Here is a 19,222-nt window from a genome sequence, read left to right on the forward strand (position 1 = left end):
ACAAACACTCATTTTATCATCAACACATATTTTTTTTACATTGTTTCTGTGTTTATATATGTTCAAAAACGCACATATGTCAGGTTTAATTTAACAATTTAACCATAAACAACATTTTACAAATGACTTGTTGTGTTGTGAAATTGTGTTAAATGTCGCTTTTCATTCATTTCTGTGGAAGTATGGCTATATTCTGGGGAATTAAAGACCTCTGTGGATTTATTGTTGTGCGACAAAACACACACTAGTCAACACTGGAACTTTTCCACTGGGATTTTTGAGGGTGGAGGAAAAAATAGACTAAAAATAGCATGATAAGGAAAGGGCTGTCTCCCTAAGGAGTTCTATCACCTGACAGGTCTGTGAATTAGCCGTGCTAATGGATGTTTAATCACTGTTTTCTTAAATTACATCCAGCTTCAAATGTATTATTATAATCGGATATGTGCCATCAGATCTTAACCCAGAAGAACACAACGACAAAACGCGGATTCTGTGAACCAAATAGCTTTTATTAATGAAATCATTAGTGGTTAAGCAATGCAACATTATACAGGAATCAGTTACGGACAAACACAAAAGGCAGGAAACAGTTAAGTGTGAACTACATCTTGTGTTCCATTGGCACAGGCCTCAGCACAGCTGCATGTTGTTACTGCTCCGACAGACACGGCATTGTTAATTCACATTTGAGTGCTAAAGGTCTCTACCAAAGCATCGCAGAGGCTACAATATGTCATCGTTGCTTACATGTGAGTGTAAATGTTGCACTGTGAGACATCATCATAATCAGCCTGATAGATTAAAAAAAAAAGTGCAGGCAGCAGACGGCGAAGAAGGCTCTGTGATAAATGAAAAGTCAAAATGGCGGCGATTCACATTATATACAAAAAGAAGTATGAACGCAGAGCTGACAGTACAAACACCGTGCTGACCTTTGGTATGTTATTATTCCTCTGACTGCTGTGCAGGGTGACCTCTGTGTCTGTAGACCCCCCCTCACCACCACCCCACCCTCTCTCTCCACCCCCTCCACCCGTCCACACTCCACCCTCACCCTGACCAAGATCACTCACAAGACGACGCCGTGAAACACTTTTAAACATCTGAATAAATGTGAAGAACAGGTGAAGCGTCAGCTGGAAGTTGTGTTGAAATGCACCTTTAATCTGAAGGAGCAGTGAGATGACTGGACACTAGGGGTCAGTGTCAGAACACAGACTGTAAATGGACAGGGTTACTGAGCCGATCATCGTTAGAGTATTGGTCCTTATCTCCTTGGTTTATATTGACGGAACACATCTTTAAATAACTCACAACAGGATTCTAAACAACAACAACAACAACAACAACAACAACACACACAAAGACCTACAGTATGAACGTGCTGTCTCTACATTCTGTGTTGCAGACCTTCATTTTCATGGGGAAGAATCACCGTCACTGCATGAAACAAGGCGAGCTGCACAGACAGCGCTTACATTCTGTCAGTGAAGGAGATGAATGTGAGGAATCAAACACAAATACCTGCGTGCTCATAAAAAAAAAACATCACTGTGCTTCTAAATACAGTCAATTAAGCAGATAACACTTCGGTATTTTAAACAGCAAAGAGGATGGAAGGAAGAGTTGGCATGTGAAAATAACACAGACGTAACTAAACTCATTTGGCCGTCGTCACTGAAATTCAAAGGACACTGACGAGTCGTGTGTTCGTGTGAAGGGTTAATAATCAAATGTGAACAAATTGAAAGTTGTTTTTAAATTTTACAGCCTTTAAGCACACGATCTGTAGTGACGACACTCTTTAAAATGGTCGTTGTGTTTTTACAACTTGAGTCGTATTTTTGAGGTTTTGGTCATCATTCCTACTTTTAGGCTCTCAGTACAGCAGGTTAGCATTAGCAACATTAGCATGGAGCTGTTTGGTCCAAAATTGAATGTATCGTAGCGCCTAGAGCTAGCTCTTGGCGACTGTGGGTTCATGAGGGGTTAGGTTCAGTTGGTTTGTTCGGTTATTGATTGAATGTGATTGGAAGGAATCACCAAAACCGGTAAATAAGACTCAAGTTTTGTTTTGTTTTTTACACAAGAACCTCAGGGTTGGTGCCAAGGATTCATCGGGAGCAGATTCCTTGTTCTACATTTAGTCGCTGTCTCTGTCTCTGTCCTCATTCTCCTGCAAGGCCTCATGGCTGTCCTCCTCCTCTTCGTCATCGTCAGCCTCCTCCTCGTCCCCGCCTCCGTTCATCATCTCCATCTCAACCTCCACTGCACCTTCTTCGATCTCGCCGTCCACCCCGCTGAAGGCCTCGGCCTCCTGGGACACCTCCACCATCTCGGTGCCTTGGACCACCTCCACAGCGCCCTCACGGAATTTCTTGACGTGGAAGGTGAAGGGGGGCACCTTGTACACGGCAGTCTTGGACCGGGCATAAACAACATGGTCTGGCGTGAAGGCCTTCTTCATCTTCTCGCTGGATGTCTTCATCTTCTGTTTGCGCTCGGGGTTGACACTCATACGTGTTCCAAGCTTTCCCATCTTCTTCTCAATGTTGTGACGCGTCTTCTCCAGGTTCTCTTTGGTCTTCTGCTTGGTCTTTTCTAAGTTCTCCTTGGTCTTTTGCCTGGTCTTTTCCAGGTTCTCTTTTGTCTTCTGCTTCGTCTTCTCAATGTTCTCCTTGGTTTTTTGTCTGGTCTTCTCCAGGTTCTCCTTGGTCTTCGCTCTGGTCTTGTCCATCTTCTCCCTTGAGAAAACGGTCTTCAGGTTTTGTACACGCTGCAGGCTGCTGCGCTTGATGCGTTCAGCTCGTGACTCCTCAACAGTCTCCTCAATCTCGACACCCTCCTCGTCCGATGAGAGGTCTACGTGGGGTCTGTCTACCTTTTCTCCTTCTCCACCCTCCTCTCCGGGCTCCTCCACTGCTTCTTTGAGCTCCAGCAGGCTGCCCCCTCTGCTCCCTGAGACAGAGTCAGAGACCTTCATGGATTTAGAGATGCTGAGTTTTGAGGGGACCTTCACTTCATCCTGTTGAGAAAGGAACAGAAGCAGGACGTTAAAGAACATTAGCCTTTAGAACTTTCTTCAAAATACATAATGTCATAATGCTATCATCTGCTTCCTGTAGGGGCACCAAACGTGTTTAGGACTGGGGTCCGTGTTCCGCAGTAACACACAGACTTCATCAAAAGCATCTGCTACACAATATTAGAGACCAGCCTAAACAGAGACCGACTATCAAGTCCAAAGACCAAGTGGAATCCAAAACAACACTCCAGGCTTTACTTCACACCAGAGGGAGGACATGACAGAGAAATATGTAAGCGTTTCAGGAGTGGAAATAGGTTAGGGGCGGATTTCCATTACAACAACAAAGCTACACATTAATAAGATTCCAGTATTAGCAGACCATAGCATTGACACACAGGGGGGATGGATGTAGAGGGGAGGAGAGAGCTCCGGGATGTTTCCATACAGATCAGATTTGGGCTTCTCTCTGCAGGCTGACACATGTTCTGAGACATGAGCAATCACAGCAGGAGAGAGAGATGGGGCCATGTGTCGGTTCATTGTTCCCGCTTCATTATGTTCATGAAGATTGTATCTACCCAGTCTGTTCTGGACAGGTTTTTACAGGTGGACCCTCCACCATCAGTCCCAGGTCTCTGTGAGTTTGTATTCATTTAGACCCTTTTGTTACATAACGTCCTGTTCAGTACTGTACACGGGTCAGTATGAACCTGACCCCGGCCCTACCCTGACATTCCTGCACAGCAACACCTCATGCTCTCCTCCTTCCATCGGTCCCCTCGCTCTTCCATCTCCCACCCACCTTTTTCTCTGTTTTTCCATTTGCATTCCAGATGAAGGCGCCTTTCCTTCCCTGTCTCTCATGTGCCCCCTTCACCTCGTAAATACAATGCTCAGGCTTGTTAATGAAGGGATGGGAAAGAGGGGGGGGGGTCCGGGGTCGGTCTTCCTCTTTCCATCACGGCAAATCTTCATCCACTTGGGCTCCTGAATGTCTGCATGTACTACTTGTATTGTCTTTTCCTCTACTCTACACCCCTGCACCGCCTTTATGGTCAAAACAGGAACAAGGGTAGAGTGAGAATAAAGGACTCCCAGGGAGGGGGGGGGGTAAGGTGTGGAAAGTGGAGATGCTTTTCTGCTGACGTATGCATCAAGAAATAGCACATAAGGGATGAGTCTTGGAAAACCATCAGGAAGATGATCGCATCGACATGTGAGGTGGAGGGTTGGGGGGGGGTGGGGGGCGCTCATGTCTATTGTGTTCTGTTGTAGTGTTTCGGTGGTTTTATGGAGGTATTGTGCTAGAGTATCTTGGGTAAACCTGACCTTGGATCAGGGATCTTGGGGCTTCCTGAACAGCTGTGCTGACAGGCTGGGCTGCTGGAAAAACCGCCGGCCTCACTCTTAATTCATCAGAAACACAAGGACAATGCAGCAGGTGATGAAAATCACTTAACCGACGTCACTGACGCGGCCTCACACGAGGAGGGAGCTTAGTTTCTATCAAGTTTCTATCCTGGTCATTGCAAGTGCTAACAACACACGCTGTATGTTGTTTATTCCAGGACAGACTCTATCCAGATGTACCATCATACCATACATGCACTTTTTCATGGAAATACTCATGTTTCCACATCCACCTCTCCATAAACTAGCAGAGGTTTCTTTTCAGCATTTTGCAGAGGAGTCTGCAATCTGTCTGGTCTGGAATCTGGAACATCAGAACCATAATGGCGGCACTTTCTAGGATGCTATTCAGACAAGCAGCATGCATCTATGTAAAGGTGGAGGTGTGCAGTGACATGTGAACCACGTCTCTGTGATGATTACTTCTTCTAGCACAAAGCTAAAAGTCTCTTTTCCAGTCAACAACCAGGCAGGAAAGGTGCACCTTAGACCACGCCAACCATCATGTCCAGGACACTGATTGGTCTGAACCACCAGTGGTTCGGCTGGAGCACACAGCTTGGAGCCGGGTCTTTGTACACAAGGACGTCGTGTTAGCCTCTACTGTGAGGTGTAGCCGGACTGTTCCCTAATCTTCTGTCAGCTCCATCAGAGAGTCTGAGGTTATACTGGCTCATGTATTTGCTGCAGAGGAGGAGGAAATACTGAGCTGCGTGCCTGAGTGTACATGGAAAGAGTGTACAGGGAAGTCCAGGCATTCACCTTGGTGTGTTGACTTCCTGACCCTCCTAATTTAATGGGACATTGTTCTCCCTGAGGCCGCTGTGCCAAAGACAGGAAGGTACACTCAGAGCCATGGAAAATAAATTAATGAGGTGAAGTGTGTGTGTGTGTGTGGTTGTTTAAGGAAAGCAGTGCGACTTCATTTTGTTCTTGCAAAACTCGCACACAGACAATTTTCAGAACTAGTTCGCACAAATTGCAAAATGGCTGTTGGGAGGGTAGTTTCTTGCAAAATACAGCAAACCACAATGTGTGTGTGTGTGTGTGTGTGTTTTATTAGTGGTAAGAGACTGGAATGCAGTGCAGACACACACACAAACACACAAATCAACATGAAAGCATAACAGGAGATAAAGAGTAAAGGGCACAGTTTCATATTGTGATGAAACACATCATGAGACGACCCGCTGCTCCAGGACACACACACACACACACACACACACACACACACACACTCGCCCCTGTCTGTCTTTCTCTCTGCGGTGACTCATGGCTGGTGGAAAACTCATTCATCTGAGGTGTTTACAGTGCTTTTACTCAGACTCTCTCTCCTCTGACTGCCCACCACCCACTGTGTGTTGGTACTAAAGCATGAACTCACACACTTTCTGCCTCCCTCACACACTCTAATGTGAGCATGTCTTAGATCCTCTGGGACCTTACATGACAGCTGCAGAGGAAGCAGCAGCGCCCTGTCCTATCAGTCAATCCTCTTCATCCTAACTCCTGTTATTTTGTGGTCTGAGAGTCAGAATTCTCTCTTTTTTTGCCACAGAATGATGCTGAACTGAAGTATGTAACTGCAAACATTTGCCAGACAGTGTGTGTGTTGCTGAGATCAGCTGGCTGACGTTGTGTGTTGTCAGCAGTGTTTCTCTTCTCATGCTGAGTGTGGACAGACGCCTCTGTCGCTCTGTCCCTGAACAGGCCTGTGCTCTGTGTTTACATTTGCTTTGTTTGTTTCTTCGGTTGAAGGCGGCTCGCCTGCTTCTCCGGCAGCCGCACTGAGGTGCTGATGTCAACACAAAGTGTGTGTGTTTTAAGCTTGCATGTGTTTGACGTGTCGTGTGCTCTGATCTTTGTGTTGTCTGCTCCTCCTGGCTTCAGGTGTGTTTCCTGGAAGTCGCCAGGATCATGTGTGTGCATATCTGATGTAGAGCCAGAGCCAAGTGTGTGTGTGTGTGTGTGCACTTCCTGTTTCAGACCGTAAACAGTTTATTTAATCCTTGGCGTCCTTATTGTAGCTTCTAATAAACACAAATTATGTCAGTATACCGACCATCTCTGGGTTTATGTGGCATCTACGTGCAGTCAGCATTTAGTTATGCTCCCGTCTCCATGGTAACAGCAGTGAAACTAACTGCAACTATAATGTTTCCAGATGAAGGGGGAAAAAGGACGTTTGAATAAACAGTCATTGTGTGCAAGCAAGAACACACAAAAATAAGGTGTGTGTGTGTGTCTGTGTGTGTGTGTGTGTGTGTTCCCTCTCACACTGCAGCCACTCATCAGGCTGATGTGAGAGAGCGAGAGGAATCCCGGCGTAACACACCCCTCTCTGTTTCTGTTTTCCTGTTTAAACTGCTGTGGAAAAGCCAGATGCATGCATGTGTGTGTGTGTGTGTGTGTGTGCGCTGCACTGTATGAGTGACATGCACACTGCGCCGTAGGAGTCCACATTCCATTACACACACATGCACAGTGAGGGGGTTTTCCAGTATAAATGCAGGAAAAAGGGGGAATCCTCGTGATACGGCTGCTGATGTAAAGAGGAACTGGAAGCACACGAGGACACAGAAGTGAAAACACGAACCCGCTGAAGCCGAGAAGATGATTTGGTTTAGAGCTTTTGATCGAGCAGCATCTGATGAGACTTTGAGGTGATATTTTTAGGGCCCTAATCAACTCTAAAGTAAACATCAAACCTCTTCCGCTCAGCAGCTTTAAACACGTACTAATTTTAGATGATTTAAGACATGCACACTCTCCACTTCTGAGAATTAATTGCACGGTGTGCTGTACCGTCAGTGGAAACAGTCCTGGAGACCGTTTGGATTAAAGACAGATGGACGTGCAGCAGCTTTAATGTGGAGGATGAAGCCGGACACACACACAGGCAGCGCTACAGACTGCACTCTCATCAGTCACTCTTCTCTGTTAGGGATGATCATATTCGACCTTTTTATTAGGTAAATGAATCTCAGAATCTCAGAAGTCCGAGAAAAAGTCAAAACCCCCAAATTTGTTTTACATTTTATTTATGATTAAAGGAATTAAATCATAGCTCAGCACGGTTTTTGCTCCTCGGATCACATGATCCGCTGCACTGTGTCTCTGTGAAGGAGGGCAGGTCTGGGGCAGGCTGCGGTAAACAGACACACCTGAAGTCTTTGGGCAGGTGTGCGACTTCTTGTGTAATTGTGTCATGATCCATGGCTGCACTGTGACATCGTGAGGCCGTCACAGACCTGGCCGTCCTGTCAGGCGGGATCCTCTGTGTGATGGATGTGCAGCCATACGTTATACTCTGAAGCCTGCTGCCGAGTGTGATGCCGAGTGATCCATGGGAAAGAGTGTGATGGTCACACACTGCATTAAACTCTGGGGAGAGAACTCCCTGCTCTCCTCTTGTTTTCCACTCCTTCTCTTTAATCAGAGACATGAGACCATAGAGAGAGAGAGAGAGAGAGGGAGGGAGAGAGAGGGAGAGAGGGAGAGAGGGAAGAGAGAGAGGGAGGGAGAGAGAGGGAGAGAGAGAGAGGGAGAGAGGGAGAGAGAGAGAGGGAGGGAGAGAGAGAGAGAGAGAGAGAGAGGGAGAGAGGGAGGGAGAGAGAGAGAGAGGGAGAGAGAGGGAGAGAGCGGGAGAGAGAGAGAGGGTGGAGGAGAGGGAGAGAGAGAGAGAGAGGGAGAGAGAGAGGGAGAGGGAGGGAGAGAGGAGAGAGAGAGAGAGAGAGAGGGAGAGAGGGAGGGAGAGAGCGGGAGAGAGAGAGAGGGTGGAGGAGAGGGAGAGAGAGAGAGAGAGGGAGAGAGAGAGGGAGAGGGAGGGAGAGAGAGAGAGAGAGGAGAGAGAGAGAGAGGGAGAGAGGGAGGGAGAGAGAGAGAGAGGGAGAGGGAGAGAGAGGGAGAGAGAGGGAGAGAGCGGGAGAGAGAGAGAGGGTGGAGGAGAGGGAGAGAGAGAGAGAGAGGGAGAGAGAGAGGGAGAGGGAGACAGAGGGGGAGAGAGAGAGGGAGAGGGAGACAGAGGGGGAGAGAGATTGCTATATAAAGTGATGGCATGCCGCACGTCCCTAAGGGGGAACAGAGATGAGTCACCAGGCCTGTGGAGGTTCTGGATCAGAGCACCGCTTCTTTTCTCTCTCGCTTCTTTCACTTCATCCTCTCTCTTCTTTTTTTTGTTCCTCTCTACCTTCCTGCTGCGGTTTCCTCACAGTCACAGAGTAAATTGTTACTGTGGAATGATCACATCACGGCGCCATGGCAACGAAACAAACAATTCCTCTGCAGGATAATGACTTTTATTCACTCAGGCCTCTATGCTAAGCTAGGCTAATAACTCACACACACACACACTGTCCCTGAACGCAACACAAACCTTTGTGAGGACGCACACATGCATGTAGCATAAATAAGGACTTCGTGAAGGGTTTCCATGGCGGCGGACACGCGTGTGTGAGGCAGCTGCTCGGTGCTGTTTTCGGGTCTCAAGACGCGACTTGTTGCTGTCGACTATCACTGCGGATGTTTTTTTATGGTCTGATCATGTACTTTCATGCAGATGCTGTTACACACACACACACACACACACACACAATCCAGTGTGATGAGTAACTGAGAGTGAACCCTGTCATTAATAACTCCCTCTCTCTGATTGGTCCATATGAGCGCACCTTTCCATACTCATGGTCCTCCTTCTCTGTCCCCTCTCTCAGTTCCTCACGCTTGACTAACAGGGACGTGAATGATGACAGACAGTGGCCGTTGCCGTGGCAACCCTTTCCAAAAACAATGGAGGAGGTTGGGTGTTTTTCTATGGAGAGATTTATGGTGCTGCAGAACCAGTGGCTTCCTCCTCTCCTGTCCTGCCCTCTACTTTAAGCTAACTGGACGGCTTATTATATATTATATATCCTGACTTATTGTCATACATTTGTTTTTCTCAAATCAATACTACATACTTTTTTTTTAAAAGCCTCTTCCTGCCTGGTTTAGAAAAGAGCCTTCCTGACATCAATCTGTCAACACATCCTCACTCATAAACAAGACAATAGGTCCAAAACTCACACATACATGAGACATGAGGGGGAAAAGCTGATATATTCTGAGGAATCATTTTAAAACAAATTACACAAATTTAAAAGAAAAAAAAAATTCTGACATATTATTGATAAATTGATTCATTTCTCTAAATTTGTAAATTAGAAAAACAAAATCGAAAATTTTGTAAATGTAACTTCTGACAATACATTAGTACATTTCCAAGGAACTGACGCACAACTGTGTGAGAAAAATGTAAATTATGATAATAAGCTTTATTTTGGGGGGGGGGGGGGGGGGGGGGCGCTCACAAAGCTAAGGCTGAAGAAACATGTATAACGGCGTCATTAAAAGTCTTCTGACAAACGTTCCTCTGTTCAGGACCAATAATATTGTAACTGGCCATGAGAGGATTCATAGCTGGAATCATATGACAAGAGAAGATCATATGAGAAAACTAATTCATGTTTTCAATAACCACAAAGTCGAAGCTTTGTGACTCACTGATGTCTGACTCATATGGAAAACTTTCAGAGCAGAATGATTCTGGATCAGACCAAGATTTAAAAGATAACTTCTCTGGCGCTAAGCGAGCAGCATTATAGGACAGATCGACGGTGCATGTACGGAGAAATACGATTTTTAAATTAGATTAGGATAAAATGATGCGGTTATACCAACCACGACAGACGCAGTCCTCCTAGTGAACACAAGGGGCAGCAGAGAGCAGAGAGCTAATGGAAACATGGAAAGAAAATCAAAACAATCAAAGTAAAAGTGATGGATTTTCTAGAGGTAGTAGTTCTTTCCTTACAGAGGTCTGGCCTGCTGTTTTAAACACCTTACTGTATAATATTTTACAGTGTAAAAGCACAGACAGTGTGCCCACACCGGCCTCGGATCTCCAAAACCAAACAGGAACCCGGTCCACTTAAAGGTCCTTTCCTTCTCACAATCAAACAAGAATGTGATAGCTTCTATTCTTAGATCCCTCACTCGGCCTCGTCCATCCTCTCCTCTCCTCTCCTCTCCTCTCCTCTCCTCTCCTCTCCCTTCCTCCTCGGTCTGTCAGTAAACTCTCTTACAGTTTAGCCAAAAGCCTCCACACCAAATCCCACTGCTCCCAGCTGGAGCAGCGTTACACAGCATCCAGCCAGTAAAAGGAGCAGGAACATTTCTGGCTCACATGTCCATATAAGGGCCTGAGTGAGAAGAATGGCTTCACTCCTGATCACTTTCAATGTAAAACATCACTGTGAGCCTGACTCTACACAGACAGGAACATGCTGCCATTGGTTAAAGTGCAGGGAGTGTAACAGCAGCAGGTGTGTGGGCGGGGCGGCTGGATGAGTAAAATCTGTCCTGACAGCTTGTTTTTGAGATGTTCTTTCCACACGCCAATATCCTGATTCCTTTGAAGGTCAGGACACGAAGGAGAAGAAGAAGAAGAAAAGCTTCTGTCTAAAGAGGAGCAAAGACAGATTCATGTTCTGTTTATCAGAGCAGGAAGGAGGCTCCGAACGAGCCTCCATCAAAGGATGAGGAGGGCGGCACGCTGCCTTCCAGAGGGTCAGTGATGGTCACATCCTCTCCTAACTCCAACCAGGAGCTATAAAACAACAACTTTAAATTCCTAAACCTAACCAAGTAGTTTTACTGATACTTTCATTAAATCTTTAAATCTGAGAAATTAATTGTATTAATTAACATTAATTAAAATGTAAATATCAAAGATAATTCAATTTTAATATTTACTTAATTTACTTTTTATTTGTTCTAAAAAAAATATTTTTTTTTACATTAAATTTTAAAATTGTAAGAAATTGTATTTTTTAAATAATATTTACTGACATTTCTATTAATTTACATTTTTTAAAAATTCACAATTTTTTAAAATATTATTTTATATAATATTTTATTTACTTAGTTTTTAGTTGTATATAATAAAATTGTAAATTATTAAATTAAATTATTTATTTAGATTCATTTATTTAGATTTTTTTATGACAGCAAATGTGTAAACTTATAAGAAAAATTACAAATTATATAGTTAAATATTTAGAGGCTAAACCTAACCAAGTGCTTTTTGGATATAGACAGAAATTTAAAAGATTTTTTTTACATTTTAATTTTTACATTTGCAAGAAGTTTGTTTCCAATTCACTAAATTTATGAAAAAATGGACATTTAATGACTAAACCACGCAGTATGAGTGTCACTTAAACAAAAGAAAACAATGCGCTCTCAAGCAGTTAATTCTAGGAACATCCATTTAATCGTGATGAAACTATTTCCTAAACCACCGACCCATAATGCCGCTGGTATGCAGGACCGGCTAATCAGTGACAGCTAGTGTGTCAGCACATCAGCTGGAGGAGGCTTCTCTCCCTGTTAGCATGGACTGAGATTTACTCCCTGACTTCTGGGTTCAGGTTCTTGACAGCTGAGTCCACATGCTGCCAGGGAACAGAGCTCACTGTACTTACTGAGGATCCGGCCTGGAATGTGACCTCTGCGCTACAATGAGTGTGAGAGGCTCCGGGCATAAACTCTGCTTTCTGGAGTCTTTCAGCAAATTGTTTTGGTTGCTCGGCTGCAAACGTGCGGTCAACAACAGCCTGATTAAAGGCTGCGAGCGAGTCGCGTCTGAGGGATGGAGGAGGGTGTGTCCTCGTACCGTGGAGCCGAGCGGCTTCCTCCATCACTGCGAGGAGCATGAAATAATATACAGAGCAGCAGAAAATAAACTGGACGAAGAGGAGGAGGAGGAGGAGGAGGAGGTGTCGGTCCACTTTGTACAGGGAGTCTATGGGTGTGTTGCGATGAAGAGCAGGGACCATATTTAGACAGCTGATTCATAGCACAGGAATCCCCTGCTCTTCAGTCTAACCTCCTCCTCCTCCTCCTCCTCCTCATGTGGAACCAGTCGCGGCCCTGTTCCTCCTTCCCTGGAGCTCCTCCACCCACCAGCCTCACACCCTCACCTCCTTCTGTCTCCTCACACTTTTCCATTTGTTTTTCTAATCAGAAATAAAACACATGAAGCTCACAGACCTACAGTCTGGATGAACCGCTGATTTTTCCACCCACTGTGGACGCATGTCGTATGTGTTGTTGGAGGCAGGGCCGTCACCATGGTAACCAAAAGTGGTGCCAACAGATAGGTGTCTAAGTCAGTCTCAACATTAAGGCCAGTTTGGTGAATGAACACATTATTTTTTATTTCTCTTGATGCCATCGGCTTTGTTGTGAAAGGGGGGGGGGCAGCCTGAACACTGGTGAGCCGACAGCCTGCTAATAAAGCAGAGATTAACCACCCTGCGCTGCACTACAAAGACCTGGTGCTGCGTCCTCCCTGTGTGATCCGGCCCCTCGGTAAACTCAGTGTGTTTTTATTATCAGCAGAGCGCCGGGGCCGGGCTTCTCCTCAGAACCAACTCACACAGAAACTGAAGAAAAAAAACTGAATAAATATCAGAAAACACAGCCTGTTGCTAAGCTGCATGTGTCACCAGCCCACAGTGGAATACCCAGAGACCCAGAGGAATGTTGTTGACTTTGTAAAGAGACATTATTGTAATGCACGGCTCCTGATTGTACTGTAGAGCGACGTCAAGGACACGAGTTACTGTGGGACGATTTATTGTTTTATTTTGGTGGGTTTGGGACTCCGTAAAAGCAGCAGATGTTAGCATCCTATCAGTTCCCTCAATTAGTTGTGTTGGCCTGATAATCTGTCTGTACATATAGAAGGAAACCAGCCGTGGATCAGGGACGGAGCCCTGTGGGACACCACACACACAACACAGAAGCAGTGTCAGACCTGAACTGACTCTCTAAGACGACTTCAGATATCCAGTCCCAGTCTGACCCCAGAAATACTGCAGCAACAATCAGGCTAACCAGGAAGTTAGCATCTCAAACAGCCAATGGGATCGTCCCATCATCCTTTTGGATTGTTACAGGTTATGATCAGCATTATATAGTTTTTAACTTGTTGACCTCAGGGTGAGGAAGCAGGAAGTGCTAAAATGCTAACTGAGTTCTTGGGTTCAGTGAAGCCGCCCTGCCCTTCCTCTGTGCTCAGCCTGTTGTTGTTGTTGTTACTGTGAATGGAGGAATATGGCGTCAGCTCCAACCAGTCTGAACAAAGGCGGCGTACGAACGTGTTGACAAACAAGTGCTAAACTTCACCGGGGGTGCTGTGGAGCCTTCATTTAGAAAGAATCTGAGCACAGAAAATTAAAAACAGAACACACTGCGGCGTGCCTCTTCTTCTTCTTCTTCTTCTTTTTAATGATGACGTTATGTCATATTTGGCAACTATAAACAAAGCCGGTGTTTTGAGTTAGCGAGGAAACCAGAGATAGGCATCTCAGGGGGAGTTTCTTTAGCCACAGGGTCCAAACAGTTGGCTAACGACAGCACAATCCCAGCCTGTTCTGCATTTCTAACCCAACGTACGAGCCTCGGCGTCCAGGATTTATTACACTCTAATTAAAATGTAGATTTAGTGTCTTCAATCACTTCTGATGAGATCAGCTGTTTGTGGCTCTGCCTGCTCATCTGCAAAAATACATTGTGTAAGCATGAATGGTCATAATGTCCCCATTCACTGCCGCCTAAGTGGAGCTCCCATTGAACTCCTGCCCGGCTTTTACACTGTAAAACACTCAGTACATTTACAAAACTTTAGTGTTTGTGTTAGTTTTTTTGTTTTGTAACATTAAAATATTAAAAAAATAACATGTATTTTTATTATAATGTATGTTAAACAACTTTATAATCATAAATTAACAGTACACTGTTAAAATTTGGATCCAAATTATATATGAATAAACTTTTTTAAAATGTATTTTGTACTATATTTATTTTTTAATAAAATAATAATATAGTAAAAAATATAAATATATTATATATAAATATAATAATATAAAAATATAATATAATAAAAACCCAATAAATAATTTAAAGTAAAATGACATGTGACAAATTCTGACATTTAATTTAAGAAAACATGTAAAACTACTTTAAGGTTGTTATTTGTATGGACGAAATGTTTGGGTATACTGAGGGTTAGTTGAATTGTGGAAAAAATCAAGATAATACACCAGATCTGGTGTCAAATTATCTAATTAAAGAAAAGTACTGTGTAATTTTCCATTATTGTGCAGCAGTATCTGTTTGTTTTTTTTTACAGTGTAGATGGAGCCTGAGTGAAACACAGAGACTGAGGTCGGTCCAAGCCATGATGTCTGAGTCAAGGGTGGAAACTCTGAATGTTCTCGCGCCACTGTGCAAAAAGCTGCAAGCTATTACACAGCGAGCCAGGCTAAAAAAAGCAACAGGGCTCTCCTCAGCTCCCCTCCGCCTGTTTAAATGAAACATCTGCCCCGCAGAGCTCCCCTCTCTCTCTCCCCTCTCTCTCTCCTCTCTCTCTCTGCTACCACTCCTCCACCTTCAACAGGGACCTTGAGCATGCTTGTGGTATTTTCCGTCTTTGTTTAAAGAAAGAGAAACTTTCTGATGGAGTCTGAGCAGCTCGGCTCACATGTGAAGGCTTGTAGATCGAAACCGTGCACTATGAAAGAAAAGTATCTGGCAGCCACCTGTTGTGGAGACTCCAACCAGTGTTATAACAGACTTATAGGGTGGGGCAGAACAACAGGAGGGAGCATCACAGACAGACAGACAGACAGACAGACACCGTCTCTGCCTCTGCTGAAATGAAGAACACCCAGAGTGGAAAATGACTGGAAGCCGTGTTTTCTGATAAATAAGAGTGAGTAATTGTCTCCACAGGTGTGGATGTGCCTCAACAGGCTGATACGCTCCTCACACATAAATATATTCTACATTCTACAGCAGCACCGGACTGACACCCTGCATTTTCTGATCCATTCTTCATCCGTGCAAGATGTCACCAAAATGGCAATTACTGTATTTTTGAATGGTGCTAAGCTCATATTTTGTCCTTCCTATAGAGGCGAATGTAAAGAAGGTGCATGTCTTGTCATATGAAATGATGCTACATCTGGATAGCCCTGATTGTCCTGAGAAAAACAAGGTGTAGCATCTAAAGACGGGACATGAAGTGACGAAGATATAAACCTCAAAGTGACACATAGCAGAGTGCAGCTGTGTCATAACTCTGACAGTATCCTCTGAAAAGTTTGACCTTCTCATTCACCGTGGCTGCGATTCATTTTTGGTTAACCCACGCCATGTGCCACACCCATCCCCGTGCCTCACACACTCACAGACACGCCACTCACACACTCTCCCACCTGGTAGATCATGACTTTAAAGTTGCGTCTCTTGAGCAGCTCCGCCTCGTTGGTCTCCAGCTTCTTGATCTGGCCGCCCTGCTTCTCCAGCGTGGCTCGAACCGTCTTGACGTTGACGCTCACCTTGCGCACCTTCTCCATCATCTTGTTGACGCTGTTGGACGTGGTGCTGTGGCTCTTGGCCAGTTTTGTCAGCTCGCCCTGGATGCTGGTGACCGACCGCTCCATCTCCTGCTGCCTGGTCTCCAGACCGCTCTGGGTCTGCTGGATCTGGTCCACGGCACCGATGATCTTGTCGAGCAGCGACAGCACCATGACCCCGTTTACCTGCAGGTCCTGCTTCACCGCCTCCTCCTTGTCTTCAGCGTCCCCCTCCGTGCCCATGGTGGACGGATCTTTCTTGGCAAGGGCATCGTCTTCATCATCCGAGGGTGGGAGGTTGATCTCATCGTCTGAGATCTCAGTGAGAGTCTGAGGCTCCAGCTGGGCACTTGAGGATTCCAATGCTTCCATGGCTGCCATCTTGGTAGATTTGATGTGTATATTTTTAGCTGATCAAACGTTCTTTCTTGTAGACCCTTTCCTGACTTCCCTCCTTCACCAGATTCTTCCTCTCTTCTGCTTTTTTCCCTCCTTCTTTGAAACTCTCTTATCTCCTTCCAGCAGTCATGCACTCTGTCTCTCTTTGCTGCTTGTCTCTTCTGTTCTGTCCACTCTACGTCCCTGGATTCAGGCCAGTGAGCAGGGGGAAGCTGGATGTTACCACATGAGCGTGAGGATGTGAATGCCACACCAGGCTGAGAGACCCTCCAGTCAAGCTACAGCCACCCTCCCATCTCCACTTTTTTTCCACTGGACTCCCCGCCCCCCTTCCCTCCACAAACTCCTCCTCAACAGTGCACACACACACTCACACACACACTCCGCCCAGGTCCAGCCCACTTTAGATTCAGTGATTCAGTGACACACCCTTTCGCTCTGTCCCACCGGCATGGTTGGAATAGTTAGCAGGAGCTGCTCTGATACGCTTGTATACAAGCTCAGGCAGAGCCGAATGAGGAATGTCAGGCAGATTCTGTTCCTGTTTCCACTCCGTACACTCTGCAGGGCAGCAGTCGCTGTGGGAGGACAGAAACAAAGGGTCCTTTGACTGATGTTAGGAAGAGCTTAGATATAAAAGTTAATATTTCCAAAGTGCACTGATGAAGCTGAACATTAAAACCTATTGACTCCTGATCGCAGGTTTACCCATGCAGATCTGAAAGATGATTCTAAACACTGACTCAGTGGACGATTTTGCTGATCCATTCTAGTTCTTTGTTTACCTGCAGAAACCTCCCTGACACAAACCTAAACCTTTTCCTGATCATCATCTGTGTCAGGTCTCTGTGGGAGGCTCCAACTGTCACCAGCATGGCAGCATCCGAGTCCACCTAAGCTCCTAATACAGGCAAAGAGGTGAGGTACGAGTGGAGGGGCTAAGGTGGCTCCATGGCTGAGAAGGCTGCAGCACTGGGAGGACTGGGTTGCTTCCGAACATGGTGGCAGTCGGAGGCTCACAGATACTCCCAACAGATCTTCAGAGGTCATAGGTCACAGAGTGATTCACCTGGACAGACCCAACAAGTGATATTTACGGCTACACCTCCACCAGGTTTAAGGCTTCAGACATTTCCACAGTTTTATGACAAGCATGACGTTAATCTGTGTCGAATGCAGGATGCGTGTTTTGCTCTGCATCTCGGTGGCCTCCCTGCTCGGCTGTCTCTCTGCTCGGCTGTCTCCCGCTCGGCTGTCTCTCTGCTCGGCTGTCTCCCGCTCGGCTGTCTCTCTGCTCGGCTGTCTCCAGCTCGGCTGTCTCCAGCTCCTGCTCGGCTGTCTCTCTGCTCGGCTGTCTCTCTGCTCGGCTGTCTCCTGCTCGGCTGTCTCTCTGCTCGGCTGTCTCCCGCTCGGCTGTCTCTCTGCTCGGCTGTCTCCAGCTCGGCTGTCTCCAGCTCCTGCTCGGCTGTCTCTCTGCTCGGCTGTCTCTCTGCTCGGCTGTCTCCTGCTCGGCTGTCTCTCTGCTCGGCTGTCTCCTGCTCGGCTGTCTCCTGCTCAGCTGTCTCTCTGCTCGGCTGTCTCTCTGCTCGGCTGTCTCCCGCTCAGCTGTCTCTCGCTCGGCTGTCTGCTGCTCGGCTGTCTCCCAGCTCGGCTGTCTCTCTGCTCGGCTGTCTCCCGCTCGGCTGTCTCTCTGCTCGGCTGTCTCCCGCTCAGCTGTCTCTCGCTCGGCTGTCTGCTGCTCGGCTGTCTCCCAGCTCGGCTGTCTCCCTGCTCAGCTGTCTCCAGCTCGGCTGTCTCCCAGCTCGGCTGTCTCTCGCTCGGCTGTCTGCTGCTCGGCTGTCTCCCAGCTCGGCTGTCTCCCGCTCAGCTGTCTCTCGCTCGGCTGTCTCTCTGCTCGGCTGTCTCTCTGCACAGCGAGGAAAAAACATTTGAATGCATACGAGTTATGAAAACCACATGGCACCAAGCAGAGAAGCAGAAAGCTATCTTTGAAAACGCTGCTTCTTGCACAAGTCTGCCACAGTAATTTATGTACATTTTGGGAGTTCCATGCTTCCAAAATTGCTCACTGGCCACCTGCCAGTGTCCTGGTTTAAACCCTGCACCATGTGGAACTGAAACTCTGCTGTGGCTGTTTGTAAGAGGAAAATTTCTACAGGATCTTATTAGCACTGACTCAACACTTGGCTAGTTGTGCTCGATTCCACCACATCTGGCAGACCTTAGTCCTTTTTAGAGGAGTAGTTCTGGTAGCACTTCACCATAGGTGGTCACATAAGAGAGTAGGCGACATGAACATCTTACAGGAGAGTGAGTGATAATAAGTCCTTATTACATGTCTCCTAACAACTAAATGTTTACAATCAATTTCACATTAGTCATGTTAGTCATCTTCTTTATTTAATCATCGTCAATCAATTTATAATTTATTAAACACATGCATAGATGAAGAGGAAATGTTTTCAGATTTTTTGGATTAAAGTCAGAATTTTTCTTATTTTTTTACTTTAAGTTTTTACTTAAGTCTTATTATTATAAAATTAAAAATTAATTTGCAAATATTTTTGTGATTTGTTTTGTGATTTGTGATTTGTTAAAAGCGCTGTTACTTGAGGTTTATGATCGTGTGTGTCACACACACACGATCATAAACCTCAAGTGTGTGTGTGTGCGTCATTTTCATTAGGCTCTATGTGTGTAATCTGATGTCCTGCACAAATAAGACACACTTCCTGTATGTGTCTTCAAAATAAAATCTCATTTGAAAATCTTTAAATTATTTTGTGTGTTAAAAAATGCTAAAGCAATTTATTATTAATATAAATCCCCACTAGCACTACTTTTATTATATTATGATAGATAAATTTAATTTATCTATAAAGTTAAAAAAAAAAATACATGCTTTTATTTTGATAAC

At 45.5% G+C, this 19,222-nt stretch overlaps 1 protein-coding gene across 1 annotated transcript; it reads right to left on the reverse strand.

Annotated features, from left to right (window-relative positions):
• Window positions 1–2,080: 2,080 nt before the first annotated feature.
• On the reverse strand, window positions 2,081–16,603 carry cavin1b (caveolae associated protein 1b). Its single transcript, XM_028407967.1, has 2 exons — window positions 15,766–16,603; window positions 2,081–3,028 (listed from the first exon to the last, which is right to left on the reverse strand). The coding sequence occupies exons 1-2, from the start codon at window positions 16,285–16,287 to the stop codon at window positions 2,147–2,149; spliced, it is 1,404 nt and encodes a 467-aa protein (XP_028263768.1). The 5' UTR covers window positions 16,288–16,603; the 3' UTR covers window positions 2,081–2,146.
• Between the last annotated feature and the right edge of the window lie 2,619 nt (window positions 16,604–19,222).

Source organism: Parambassis ranga, chromosome 6 (genome assembly GCF_900634625.1).
Source record: "Parambassis ranga chromosome 6, fParRan2.1, whole genome shotgun sequence".
Taxonomy (NCBI): Eukaryota; Metazoa; Chordata; class Actinopteri; family Ambassidae; genus Parambassis; species Parambassis ranga.